Source organism: Mobula hypostoma, chromosome 5 (assembly GCF_963921235.1).
Source record: "Mobula hypostoma chromosome 5, sMobHyp1.1, whole genome shotgun sequence".
NCBI lineage: Eukaryota > Metazoa > Chordata > Chondrichthyes > Myliobatiformes > Myliobatidae > Mobula > Mobula hypostoma.
Genome location: NC_086101.1, coordinates 135405120 through 135420518, shown reverse-complemented (window position 1 = coordinate 135420518; position 15399 = coordinate 135405120). Strand labels below are relative to the sequence as shown.

At 44.7% G+C, this 15399-nt stretch overlaps 1 protein-coding gene across 13 annotated transcripts in view; it reads right to left on the bottom strand.

Moving 5' to 3' along the window:
* The window catches only part of susd1 (sushi domain containing 1), a 185706-nt gene that overhangs the window by 101822 nt on the left and 68485 nt on the right, over positions 1-15399 (bottom strand). For 12 of the 13 annotated variants that reach the window (XM_063048967.1, XM_063048972.1, XM_063048962.1 and 9 more), the window contains 3 exons: positions 14694-14873; positions 12049-12228; positions 3247-3426 (listed from right to left, as the gene is read on the bottom strand). In XM_063048967.1, the coding sequence (XP_062905037.1) occupies positions 3247-3426; positions 12049-12228; positions 14694-14873 (540 nt within the window). The remainder of the gene's footprint in view (positions 1-3246; positions 3427-12048; positions 12229-14693; positions 14874-15399) is intronic. The other variant, XM_063048966.1, reaches the window with a different exon arrangement.

Genomic DNA, 15399 nt, shown 5'->3' with positions numbered 1-15399 from the left:
TTGATATACTGTAAAGTACCATTCCCTTCACACCCGGGTCTCTTTAACACTTCTTACCCCTCTGAAATGGCCAAAAGGCAGTTTTATTTAAACACTTCCTCTTAGAAACTGAATCGTCAGTTTACATCTGCACCATCTGAAACAGAGAAACTTGCTCCCTGGGATTTCCTCCAGTTTGGAGTCTTAGAGATGATTGAAAGGGGAGAGAAAAATCACAGACAAATCAATTTGTACAAGGAGTTAACACACCAGGTTCTTGTAATGTGGGATGGGTGAATTTAATGGTCACCCAAGACACCCTGAGGACACCCTGTAATGTGGACTGGAGTTACAGGCAGAGTGGGATATAGTCACCTTTCTTTCTTTAATTATCTGCTTCTTCGTTTATTTGTTTGTTTGTTTTGTTTTATTTAGAGCTACAGTGGGGAATAGGTCCTTCTGACACTTCAAGCCGTGTGCCGCCAGCAACCCCCGATTTAACCCCTAGCCTAATCACAGGACAAGTTACAATGATCAATTAACTTACTATCGAAATGACCAATTAACCTACTATCGAAATGATCAATTAACCTACTATTGAAATGGTCAATTAACCTACTATGGAAATGTCTTTGGCCTGTGGGAGGAAACCGGAACACCTGGAGAAAACCCATGCATTCTATGAGGAGGACGTACAGAGACTCCTTACAGATGACACCAGAATTGAACTCTGAACTCTGACACCCCGAGCTGTAATACCGTCGCGCTAACCGCTACACCACGGTGGCGTTACGTCTGGGATGTTTGTCAATGAAACAGCTGGGGTCACGGCACAGGAAGAAATTTATTGCTGTTATCTGGAAACTATTGGGAGATTTCCAGTGTGCAGGTGCGTAGCACCTAATGTAACATCCCTTTTCAAATATCACTCCTCCAAAAACGTAGATGCTGATTTGACAACACTTTCAAGTCTTGCACTGCTACATGAAGCCATAATGTCAGAGGCGAAAGTGGCACTAACTGAGCCTTGTTGACAATTGGCATGTAAATACATCACAGATTGTCCGTGATAGCACTTTATAACGGCTTTCCAGTTCACCCCAACCACTCTTGTTCTTTGGTCACGACCCTACAAATTTTCTTTTTAAGAGTATAACTAAGTCCCTTTCAGGCAGCTTTGATCAAAATGTTCAACCTAAAAATTATTCCTTATGTTCCACCTGGTTCTTTTACCAATTACTTTATACCAGTGACTTCCTGGCAGTGAATCATGATGTTCCAGCTCCTGCACTCAGCTCCCTGACTGATGAAGGCAAGCATGCCAAACAATAGAGCAGAGAGTTGTGATTCCTGGGAGCTTCCTGGGAGATCCAAAATCCAATTTCCCCCGGGATCAATAAAGTATGACTATGACTATGACCATTACTATTCTCTGGTTGACGATCAGTGGTGAGTGGTGTGCCACAGGGGTCAGTGCTGGGCCCACAACTGTTCACGGTATACGTTAACGATTTGGAAGAGGGGACCAAGTGTAGTGGATCTAAGTTTGCTGATGACACCAAATTGAGTGGAAAAGCAAATTGTTCGGAGGATACAGAGAAATATAGATAGGTTAACTGAGTGGTCAAGGCTCTGGTAGATGGAGTACAATGTTGGTAAATGCGAGGTCATCCACTTTGGAAGGAAAAATAGAAGATCAGATTATTATTTAAATAGTAAAAGACTGCAGCATGCTGTTGTGCAGAAGGACTTGGGAGTGCTTGTATGTGGATCACAAAAGGTTGGTTTGCAGGTGCAGCAGGCTGTCAAGAAGGCAAATGGAACGTTGGCCTTCATTGCTAGAGGGATTGAATTTAAGTGCAAGGGGGTTATGCTGCAACTGTACAGGGTACTGGTGAGGCCACATCAGGAGTACTGTGTGCAGTTCTGGTCTCCTTACTTGAGGAAGAATATACTGGCTTTGGACACAGTGCAGAGGAGGTTCACCAGGTTGATTCCAGAGATGAGGGTGTTAGACTATGAAGAAAGATTGAGTTACCTGGGACTGTAGTCGCTGGTATTCAGAAGGATGAGAAGAGATCTTATAGAAACATATAAAATTATGAAAGGGATAGATATGATAGAGGCAAGAAAGTTGTTTCCTCTGGTAGGTGAGACTGGAAATAGGGGACATCATCACAAGATTCAGGGGAGTAAATTTAGGATGGAGATGAGGAGGAATTGCTTTCCCCAAAGAGTAGTGAATCTGTGGAATTCCCTCCCCAATGAAGCTGTTGAGGCTACCTCAGTATATATAGTTAAGACAAGGTTAGATAGATTTTTGCATAGTAGGGGAATTAAGGGTTATGGGGAAAACGGCAGGTAGGTGGAGATGAGTCCATGGTCAGATCAGCCATGATCTTATTGAATGGCAGAGCAGGCTTGACGGGCCAGATGGCCGACTCCTGCTCCTATTTCCTATGTTCCTATGTTATTGTGTAAATAGGACTATCTTGAATAGACTTCTTGCTCAGCATGAACATTTTGGGCCAAAGGGGGAAGGACACGTGACTAATCGGATTGCTCCTCTAGCAACTGGCATGGGCCCATTGGGCTCTATGGCCTCTTTCTGAGTTGCTTTGCATATAACAGTAGAATACCAAGGGAGAGACACACCATTGGATGTGCACAGTTGTAGGTGGGATATTAAACCTGTCTCACTTCCCAGGTGGGCTTAAAAGATCCCAAAAAAAGGGGAAGGAGTGTTACTGAAGATTTGGTTAATATTTATCTATTAATCCACATTACTATAGCTAAGGGTATAATCAAATCGTTACTATTTTTCCATAGTACAACTTCATAGTGCTTACAATGTAGTGGGGGACTGTAGAAATGAAATATATGTTTCCCTCCTAATTTTCTTTTTGTTCTTCCTCTCAAAATGAGACAAGTTAAGTTCTCAATGATCTCACTTTAAGGACTCACTATCTCATGTTCTCATAATTTGTCGCTATTTATTTATGTTTGCATTTGCACAGTTAGTCGTCTTCTGCACTCTGGTTGATCTTTCCTTCATCCTGCTATAGTTACACAAGAAAATGAATCTCAGGGTTGTACATGGTGACGTATATGTACTTCGATAATAAAATTTACTTTGGAACTTCTAATCTTTATTTTATGGAAGTTTGACTTGAATGGAAAGACTAGTTGAGAGCTAACTCAGACTTGCTGGGATTTTTCCTTTCACCTTAGCGAGAATTTCATGTAGTGATGTTCTAGAGAACTGACCTTCACACTCCAGGTCTGGTCCTTCCCACTGTCCCCTGGCAGAGCAGACTAACGTTCCATTTCCTCTCAGATGCACGTGGCCAGCCAGACACTGGTACTCCACTGTGCTGCCATAGGTCGTGTTGCCCAGTGAGTATCGCACTGCATTCTGTAACTCTGGGGCTGAGCCGCAGTCAACAGCTGAGGAGACACAAAATGCAAAAGAGTACTTTAGTCTCTGTGTTTCAAGTTTATTTAAATTCTGTGTTTTTATCCCTTCTTTGCAATTACATTTATAATGTATCCAATGGAGTAAAAAACTGATAATCCAAATAGTTCAGCGTTTCATAAGACCATAACTTATAGGAGTAGAATTGGGCCATTTGGCCCATAGAGTCTGCTCCATCATTTCATCACGGCTGATCCAATTTTCCATTCAGCCCCAGTCTCCTGCCTTCTTCCCCCTCTCCACCCGTATCCCTTCAAGCCCTGACCAACCAAGAATCTATCAACCTTTGCCCTAAATATACATAAAGACTTGGCCTCAACCCTTTGTCTAAAGAAATTCCTCCTTATCTCCATTCTAAATGAACGCCCCTCTATTCTGATGCTATATCCTCTGGTCTTAGTCTCTCCCACCATAGGAGACATCCTTTCCACGTCCACTCTAGTAAGGTCTTTCACCATTGGATAGGTTTCAATGAGGGCACACCTCATTCATCTGAGCCATCAAACACTCTTCATATGACAAGCCATTCAATCCTGGAATCACATTCATAAACCTCCTTTGAACCTTCTCCGGTTTCAGCACATCGTCTTAGGACAAGGAGCCCAAACCTGCTCTCAATACTCCAAGTGAGGCCTCACCAGAACTTTATAAAGTTTCAACATTACATCTTTGCTTTTATATTCTAGTCCACTTGAAATGAATGCTAACATTGCATTTGCCTTCAACATGAAAATTAACCTTTAGGGAATTCTGCACAAGGGCTCCCAGGTCTCTTTATGTTTCAGTTTTTTGTATTTTCTCTCTATTTAGAAAATTAGATTAGATTAGATTCAACTTTATTGTCATTGTGCCGAGTACAGATACAAAGCCAATGAAATAATGAAATGCAGTTAGCAACTGTCCAGAAATGCAAAGAATAGTGTTACTTACAAAATAACTGCGAATAAAAAGTAAGTGTTACAGCACACAAATATAAAAGTACTGAGACAGTCCAATATGGGTGCAATACTGCTTAGCGCTGTGATGTGAGGTTCAGCAGGGTCACAGCCTCAGGGAAGAAGCTCTTCCTGTGTCTGCTGGTGTGGGAGCGGAGGCTCCTGTAGCACCTACCGGATGGGAGGAGAGTAAAAAAGTCCATGGTTAGGGTGAGATGCATCCTTGATAATGCTTTTCGCCCTGCCCAGGCAGAGTTTATGGTAGATATTCTCAATGGTGGGCAATTGGGTGCCGATAATCTGCTGGGCAGTTTTCACCACACGCTGGAGTGCTTTGTGGTCCGATACTTGACAATTGCCATACCACACTGAGATGCAGTTGGTGAGTATGCTCTCAATGGTACAGCAGTAAAAGTCCGTCAGTATTCTGGGACAGAGGTGAGTTTTCTTCATGCTCCGCGGGAAATAAAGGCGCTGTTGCACCTTTTTAATCAGGATGGAGGAATTCAGGGACCAGGTGAGATCCTCAGAAATGTGGACACCAAGGAATTTGAAGCTTGATACACGCTCCACTACAGTTCCGTTGATGTAGATGGAGATATGAGTGTGGCTCCTAGCATGCCTGAAGTCCACAATGATCTCCTTGGTCTTCTGGGTGTTAAGGGCCAGCTTGTTGTCGGCACACCATGCGGCCAGGTGCTGGACCTCTTCCCTGCAGGCTGACTCGTCATCCCCTCTGATCAGGCCAACCACCATGGTGTCATCTGCAAACCTGATTATGGAGTTAGAACCATGTACAGGAATGCAGTCATAGGTGAAAAGGGAGTACAGAAGAGGGCTCAGCACACAGCCTTGAGGCACGCCGGTGTTCAGGGTGAGAGTGGAAGAGGAGAGGTTGTCTAACTTAACTGATTGGTGTCTGTTAGTCAGAAAGTCCAAGCTCCAATTGCAGAGGGATGAGCTGATACCAAGCTGGCGAAGTTTGGCGATCAGCTTGGAGGGGATCACTGTATTGAATGCTGAGCTAAAGTCAATGAACAGCATTCTGACATAAGAGTTGGGGCTCTTACGTCAATCAGCCCTTTCTGCTCCTCTACCAAAAGTGCATGACCGTACGCTTCCTAACACTGTATTCCATCTGCCATTTCTTTGCCCATTCTCCTAATCTCTTTAAATCCTTCTGTAGCCTTTCTACTTCCTCAAAACTACATGCCCCTCCAGCTATCTTCATATCTTCTGCAAACTTTGCAACAAAGCCATCAGTTCCATCATCCAAATCATTGACAGATAATGTAAAAAGAATCAGCCCCACACAGACCTTGTGGAACACCACTAGTCATCAGCAGCCAACCAGAAAAGGCTCCCTTTATTCCCGCTCTTTGTCTTCTGCCAATCAGCCACTGTTTTCTCCATGCTAGAATCTTTCCAGTAATAGCATGGGCTCGTAGCTTATTAAGCAACCTCATGTGTGGCACCTTATCAAAGGCCTTCTGAAAATCCCAGTACACAACATCAGCTGATTTTCCTTTGTCTATCCTGCTTGTTACTTTTTCAACGAATTCCAAAAGATTTGTCAGGCAAGACTTTCCCTTGAGGAAACCATGCTGACTACAGCCTATTTTATCATGTACCTCCGAGTACCTTTAGACCTCAACCTTAATAATCAACTCCAACATCCTCCCAACCACTGAGGTCAGACTAATTGCCTATGGTTTCCTTTCTTCTGCCTCTCTCCCTTCTGAAGAGTGGAGTGACTCTTGCAATTTTCCAGTCTTCCAGAGCCATTCCATAATCTAATGATTCTTGAAAGATCATTACTAATGTCTCCACGATCTCTTCAACCACCTCTTTCAGAACTGCGGGGTATAAACCATCTGGTCCAGGTGACTTATCTACCCTCAGACCTTGCAGTTTGCCAAGAATTTTCTCTCTAGTTATGGTAACTTCACAGACTTCTGGCTCCTGACACTCTGGAACCTCCACTATACTGCTAGTGTCTTCCACAGTGAAAACTGACACAAAATACCTATTCAGTTCATCCGGTATTTCATTATCCCTCATTACTACTCTCCAGCGTCGTTTTCCAGTGGTCTGATATCTACTCTTGACTTTCTTTTACACTTTATGTATCTGAAGAAACTTTGGTATCCTCTTTAATATTATTGGCTAGCTTACTTTCATATTCCATCTTTACCTTCTTAATGACTTTTTTAGTTGCCTTCTGTTGGTTTTCAAAAGCTTCCCAACCCTCTAACGTTCCACTAATATTTGCTCTATTATATGCCCTCTCTTTGGCTTTTATGTTGGCTTTGACTTCTCTTGTTAGTCATGGTTTGTGTCATCTTTCCTTTAGGATACTTCTTTTTTGGGATGTATGCAGGCATATCCTGTGCCTTCCGTATTGCTTCCAGAAATTCCAGCTGTTGTTGCTCTAGCAGTGTTCCTTTCCAATCAATTCTGGACAGCTCTTCTCTCATGCCCCTGTAATTCCCTTTACTTCTCTGCAATACTGACACATCTGACTTTACCTCCTCCTTCTCAAATTTCAGTGTGAATTTGATCATATTATGATCCCTTTCCCCTAAGGGTTCTTTTGCCTTCTCTCTAATTAATCCAGGAATGCAGTCTGGGGATCTGCAGTGCACAGCCAGAGCCAAGGGTTTGGGATGTGGCTGGAGCCAGGGTCCAGGACATGAGCCCAGGGTGCAGCCTGGGTTGGGTCGGAGTCAGGATCACAAGAGGTCGGAAATGCAGGTGGGTTTTTGACTGAGCTGGGGTAGAGAGTCCTTGTACTCCTTTCAGATCCACAGGGTTCATGGAGAATTTTAGCGTAATATGTATTGTTTAAAAATAGAAGTAAAATCCAATAGTGCGGAAGCTTTGCTAGATCAGCACTACCAAAATCCTAAGGATGCCAGATTATTAGATCCTCACTCCATTGTTTTTGATACAAACAAGTGAACAACCTCAGGCAACAGAAAAGGTCTTTTAAAACCATTCCAAGGAACAATGGTGTTAAATCCAGTCTTCTGCCTCAATATTTATCCATTAAGAATAAATCTATCCATAAATGTTGCACTTCTATGGGATCTTACTGAATATAAATTGGCTGTTAGATTTCTAACAGAACCATTTTGTTGGCTATAATGTACTTGCTGCATGCTGGGATTTCATTATTGCCTCAGAGTTAGTTATTCATATTTGAGGACAGGAGAATTGACAGCAAGGCCAAAATGTATTGCCCATCATCAATGGCTCTTGCAAAGGTGAAGGTGAGCCATCTTCTTGATCCATTGCTGTCCTTCCTCCACAGTGCTGTTGGAGAGGGCTGTTCAGGCATTAAACCCTGTTCATGCTGAAGGGACAGCAAGAAACTACATATCAGAGTCAGGATGCTGTGGGACAGAGACGGAATTGCAGCTGGCAGTGTTGCCACGCGCTGACGCTCTTGGATTTCTTGGAGAGAGAGGTCATGCCCTTGGCATGCTACATCTTCTTTTGCTTCTGTCATTGTTGCTCTTCAAAGTTTCTTTCCAAAAATAAAATAATGAACGTGGAGTTTTATTGGGAAGTGATTTCTTAAGTGAAGGTAACGTTACAGAGTGTAATGCTACAGAGAGGTAATGCTATAGAGAGGTAACATTACAGCTTTATAGGACCCTGGTTAGACCCCACTTGGAGTACTGTGCTCAGTTCTGGTCGGCTCACTACAGGAAGGATGTGGAAACTATAGAAAGGGTGCAGAGGAGATTTACAAGGATGTTGCCTGGATTGGGGAGCATGCCTTATGAAAACAGGTTGAGTGAACTTGGCCTTTTCTCCTTGGAGCGATGGAGGATGAGAGGTGACCTGATAGAGGTGTGTAAGATGATGAGAGGCACTGATTGTGTGGATAGTCAGAGACTTTTTCCCAGGGCCACTGACCGCTGTCAACGGCTCATAGATGCACACACAGAAGCAACAAAGAGTTTGCCTACTGTGAAGCAAATCAAGAAGAGTCGGATCTCGAAACATCCTGACGTCGTCTCAGCAAGAAGTGTGGTCAATGCTTGTCACGCCGATCTTAGAAGGAGCGAAACAGAAGAGCTAAGAGACAAGTTCAAGACAACAAAGAAGAATTTCTTTGCCACCTACGACTGACTGAAGGAAGAGGAACTAGCTGAGAGGATTAGAGAGATAGAAGCTGCTCTTGAAGACATGCAGCATGGAGAAGCATGGCACCTGGTCAATGAGATCAGTAGACGGAAGAAGTCCCCATTAGGTCAATTAAGTGGTAAAACAGCAGAGGACCGTGTCCTGACATGGTTTACCCACGTTAAGAACCTGCTGGGAAGCCCTCCAACAATCACGGAAGAAGAAGATGACATACCCACGATACTAACGCAAGTCAACATCGATGACGGCCTATTCACCATTGAGGAACTGAAGAAAGCCAAATATGCACTCAAACAGGGCAGGAGCGCTGGACCAGATGGGATACCACCAGATGTCCTGAAGAACTGTGACCTGGACGACATCTTGCTGGACATATGTAATACAGCACTGATGAAAGGCAACAAACCAGAACAGTGGTCACTCTCAAACATTATCCCAGTCCCCAAGTCTGGATCCCTCACAAAGACAGATAACTACTGCGGTATCAGCTTGACCTGCATCATAGCAAAGCTATACAATCGGATGATCTTGAACAGGATTTGCACTGCCATTGACCCTAAACTAAGATTCAATCAGAATGGTTTTCGGCAGAAGTGCACAACAGTAATGCAAATACTTGCTCTCCGTAGGATCATCGAGGAAGTCAAGAAGAACAACCTACCAGCCGTGCTTACTTACATTGATTTTCGCAAAGCTTTTGACTCCATTCACCGAGGTAAAATGCTGAAGATCCTGAAAGCTTACGGAGTGCCAGACCATCTACTGAGAGCAATAGAGTCCAGCTATACCAAAACCATGGCAAAAGTTGTATCACCAGATGGAGAAACAGCAGTGTTCGAGCTCCTAGCTGGTGTGCTGCAAGGAGACACTCTGGCACCCCACATCTTTATAATCGTCCTTGATTATGCTCTGCATCAAGCTACCAAAGATCATGACAAGCTTGGTTTTACCATAAAACCAGGGCGAACCAAAAGGGTCAGACCAGTTACACTCACAGATCTCGATTTTGCAGATGACATAGTCCTGCTCTCTGACCAGATGGAGGAAGCACAGCAGCTACTGACAAAAGTGGAAATTGAGTGCAATAAAGTTGGACTTCACCTAAACGCTAAAAAGACAGAGTACATGGCGTTTAACTGCGACGAAGGTACTCTCAAGACCATAGAGAATGATACCATTAAGAAAGTCTTTGACTACAAGTACCTCGGGTCAAGAATGATGAGTTCAGAGAAGGACATAAAGATACGGAAGGCGCTGGCGTGGAGGGCTATGAACGACATGAAGGAAATCTGGAAGTTGAACCTGACCAGAGGGCTTGAAAAGAGGATCTTCATAGCAGTCATAGAGTCCATTCTCACGTACGGATGCGAGACGTGGACACTCACCAAGACGATACGAAAGTCTCTAGATGGTTGCTATACACGAATGCTCCAGATGGCTTTTGATGTGAGTTGGCAGCAGCGCATGATGAACATTGAGCTCTATAACAACCTACCGATGCTCTCCACTAAAATCGAGGAAAGAAGACTGCAACTAGCGGGGCACTGTCTACGCCACCCCGAGCTACCTGCCAGCCTAGTCATCATATGGGAGCCCAAGCATGGGAGGATGAACCCTGGGCGTCCTCCCAACACTATGGTCAACACGTTCCTAGAAGACAGCAGCGCGGCTAATGTAGATGAACTGAACACACTGATGAGGGAGAGGGAGAAGTGGAGAGTCCGTCATTGTGCCTAACGCCGGCCCCCTAGGCCTGAGTCGATGTTGTAGTAGTAGTAGTAGTAGTAGTTTTCCCAGGGCTGAAATGGCTAACACGAGAGGGCACAGTTTTAAGGTGTTTGGAAGCAGGTACAGAGGAGATGTCCACGGTAAGTTTTTCTTAAATGCAGAGAGTGGTGAGCGCATGGAATGGGCTGCTGGCGACGATGGTGAAGGCAGATACAATAGGGTCTTTTAAGAGACTCCTGGATAGATACATGGAGCTTAGGAAAATAGAGGGCTATGGGTAACCCTAGGTAATTTCTAAAGTAAGTATATGTTCAGCACAGCATTGTGGGCTGAAGGGCCTGTATTGTGCTGTAAGTTTTTTTAATGTTTCTGTTAGATGAGAAGATATAGAGATGAATCATTCACTTAAATGTTTGCCTGCTGTTTTCAGTTGCTGTGTCATGCGTGGAGGACTAACCTTCACACTCCAGGCTTGGTCCTTCCCATTGACCCTGAGCTGAGCAGGTTAACGTGCTGTTACCTCTCACACGCACATGGCCAGCCAGACACTGGTACTGGACTGTACTGCCATAGGTCGTGTTGCTTAGAGAGTAGGGCACTGTGTTCTGTAACTCTGGAGGAGAGCCACGATCAACAGTTGTGGAGACACAAATCAGATTTCCAAACTTGTGGTTAAAATTCAAAAGAGAATCTACATTTCTGGGAACTTCTTTTTCCACTAGATTTCTTAATGCTCCCAAGAGGTTAAAATATTGTGTGTGGAAAAAAAACCACCCCCAAGTATTACATTACCATAGTAAAGGAATATTCCGAGTGTTTTCCTTCTCCCTGTGGATAGCACTCCTGGTGCAGCACTGAGGATGTGTCGCACAGTCAGAGGCATGGACTTCCAGTGCAGCACAAAACTAGGGCTTTCTGCCCAGTCAGAGCAACATAAACCAACATCATAGTATGGTTTCAAAGAAGTGAGACATTCCCCCTTGGTATTCTCATCCAAAATTTCACTCAATACCCCTGTAAGAAATTGCTTGTAAATTGCAACACTATTGTCTGTGAGACCATTTGTTCTCTATGTAACTCCCCATTGCCAACATTACAATTTTTTCTACACTTCAGTATAACGTCACTGAATGTAAAGCACTTTCAGATTGATAGGGCTGCTCCTTATTTTGGCAGGGGGCTGGGGGCTTGGGAGGGTGGTGAGTGGTGTCAGTCAGGGGACCTCCTGGTTGGTTTATTCCTGCTCCTGGCCAAGGTAACCATACATGGGTCCAGGCACGGGACAGTCAAGGGTTCTGTCCAAGCCAATTGTCTGCCCCTCTTCTGGGGCCCTGTGTATTACTGGAGAAGGGCTACGTGGGATTGATTTTACATTTAGGCGTTCTGGATCGGCTGGAAACCGCAGGGCTCGAGTACACTCTAGATCACGTTGATTATGCTGTCATTTGAAACTGCTAAGTGTGCAAATTGTGAAATATTGTAGTATTGTAACAATAAGTTGTAATTACTGAATAAACCAATAAACCCCCTTTGAAAAAGGGAAAATAAAAGAAGCTCTTCTGATTGTCCTGGATAATGAAAGGTTGCACATAAAGACAACCTTTGTTCTTCCTTTCATGAATTGTCTTCCTTCATTCTCCTTCCCAAATTAAATAAGTTTTGAATGATGGCTCAAGTGGAAGCAAAATTAATTGAGAGAAATATCACAGATTAACCAGAATTGCTCTTTTGACTTTTAACTTTGTCTGAACATCTGCAATGTTCTGGAGGACTGACCTTTACACTCCAGGTCTGGTCCTTCCCACTGTCCCTGGGAAGAGCAGACTAATGTGTCATTTCCTCTCAGACGCTGGTAGCCAGTGAGACACTGGTACTTCACCATACTGCCATAGGTTGTATTATCTGGCATGCAGTGCATTGTGTTCTGTAAATCAGGGGGTGAGCCACAGTCAACAGCTGAGGAGACACAAATCACAAATGGGATTTAACATGCTCGCTTTCACTAAGTACCTTGAACGAGCTGGTCAGGTCAGGCTTCCATGCCCGAGAATTAGTGGAGTGGGAGAGGATTTGACTGAAACACATAGATCTTGCAGGGTCTTGACAGGGTGGATATGGGAGAATGTAGAACTGGGGGTCACCATATAAAAAGAAAGGATTTTTATAAAAAGAAAGAAAGGATTATCCATTTCAAAAGATAGGTGACTTTTTTTTTCCCTCAGAAGATGGTGAATTTTTGGAGCAGTCTTCCTTAAACGGCACTGGAAGCACAGACTTGGAATATTTTTAGGCAGCACTTGCTAGGTTCCTGATAGGGAAGAGGATGAAAAGTTGCAGAGATTAGTTATGTACTACTTAGTTACCAGATCAATCATTTTCTGCTGACTCTGTGTTAAACTGAGCCAATCACCATGAAATATCCTTCAGGGAGGGAGACAAAGATGTAAATCAAGCTATTTCTTCATGGTGAATCCCACTCTATGAAGGGTGTATCCTTCTTTGAACTGCCACTTCCAATCAAAGGTACACCCTCCACATTGATCTTTGCTGGCCATCTTGTTTGTGTGTTTGTTTTACTGGGTTTATAAACTGCCTAGTTAACAACATTCTTTGTTGTTTTGGTTTCCTAATAGATTAAAATTAGTTCTAAAAAAAAATCGCAACATGATCATTTGGAAGGGGGATACTTCTGTGACACCTGGAGCTACATGACAGAGCACCCTTCGGTCTGTCGTTGTTGGGACTGTCCAGCAGAGTTTTGGCATTTCAGGCTCTGATCTTCATACTGAGGAGCATAAGTTTCCGGTACGTGGTTTTAAGATGAGGTGGCTGTTACATGCCAAAAATGGCACAGGCTTCGCAGGACTGCCACCTGATCCAGTGGCAACGTGGGCCCAAGGCATCAGAACACTAAAACAGTGGAGGTCCGTCCACTGGTGCCACATACACAGGGGCTAGGTAGGGAAAAGCACACTCACAGACAAACATACACCAATAAACAAATATACACACACCCACAAAGTTCAAAGTTTAAAGTATATTCATTATCAAAGTAGGTCTACTATATGCATATCGCAAATAAGTGTGTGTGTATATATAGACAGAGAGAGAGAGAGAGAAAGAAACATAGAAACATAGAAATCTACAGCACATTACAGGCCCTTCAGCCCATAAAGTTCTGCTGACCATGTAACTTACTCTAGACACTGCCTAGAATTTCCCTACTGCATAGCCCTCCATTTTTCTAAGCTCCATATACCTCGCTAAAAGTCTCTTAAAAGACCCTATTGTATCCGCTTCTACCAGCATTGCCGGTAGCCCATTCCACGCACTCACCACTCTCTGCGTAAAACTCTTACCCCTGACATCTTACCCCAGACACACACCCGACCCAGCTCCCAGACACACACCCATCACAGCTCCCAGACACACTCCAGTCCCTGCTCCCAGACACACTCCCGTCCCAGCTCCCAGACACACTTCAGTCCCAGCTCTCAGACACACACCCGTCCCAGCTCCCAGACACACACCCATCACAGCTCCCAGACACACTCCTGTCCCAGCTCCCAGACACACTCCAGTCCCAGTTCTCAGACACACACCCATCCCAGCTCCCAGACACACACCAGTCCCAGCTCCCAGACGCACACCCATCCCACTCCCAGACACACACCTATCCCACTCCCAGACACACTCCCATCCCAGCTCCCAGACACACACCAGTCCCAGCTCCCAGACGCACACCCATCCCACTCCCAGACACACACCTATCCCACTCCCAGACACACTCCCATCCCAGCTCCCAGACACACACCCATCCCAGCTCCAGACATACATCCATCCCTGCTCCCAGACACACACCCGTCCCAGCTCCCAGACACACACCAGTCCCAGCTCCCAGACACACTCCCATCCCAGCTCCCAGACACACACCCGTCCCACTCCCAGACACACACCCGTCCCAGCTCCCAGACACACACCCGTCCCAGCTCCCAGACACACATCCATCCCACTCCCAGACAAACACCAGTCCCAGCTCCCAGACACACACCCATCCCAGCTCCCAGACACACACCCGTCCCAGCTCCCAGACACACACCCGTCCCAGCTCCCAGACACACATCCATCCCACTCCCAGACACACACCCGTCCCAGCTCCCAGACACACACCCGTCCCAGCTCCCAGACACACACCCGTCCCACTCTCGAACATGTTCCTGCTTTCTGGGGTTGTGAAAACACTGTGCCTTCCACATCTTTCTTTCCAAAATTGCCTTTCTTCAGTCTTCTTTTTTAAATGAGAAATGTGTACTGGGTTTCACACAGAAGCTTGACTCAGCAGAAGAAATATTGAGTGGAGAAGAATCATTTCTGGGTTGTTATTCACCGGACCGGTTACTAAAACAATGTGGTGGACTGACCTTCACACTCCAGCTTTGGCCCTTCCCACTGACCCTGGGCAGAGCAGAGCAATGAGCTGTTTCCTGTCACACGTACATGGCCATCCACGCAGTGGTACTTCACCGTACTGCCATAGGTCGTGTTCCCCGGTAAGTACCTCACTGTGTTCGGTAACACCGGGGGAGAGCCGCAATTGACAGCTGAGAAAAACACAAAGTGAATTACTTAAGGCAATTTCAATTCACAAAGCTAAATTTAAAACTAAGTGCTGTTCTATCTCTTACACTGCGTTTATCTTTATAACATTCCCTGTTAATCTTCTATTTGCATGTGCTGAATGAATATTTGAGCATCACCTGACTGGCATTACTGAGGGAGTGCTGCACTGTTGGGGATCCAGTCTTTTGAATGAGGTGTTAACCTAAGGCACCACCTGCCATCTCACGTGACAATAAAAAACTTGAGATTCAGATTCAAGTTATTTATCATAACTACATCGAAACATCCGGTGCAATGCATCATTTGCATTGACAATCAATGCACCCAAGGGTGTGCTGGGGGCAGCCGGCAAGTGTCACCACATATTCCAGCACCAGCCTGACATTCCCACAATGGTCTGCTGAACAACACAAGCAGCATCAATAAAAACAACATACTGTCACAAAACAAGATAACAACAACAAAACACACACAAATGTAACAACTGTTGTGAGAATGCTATTTTTC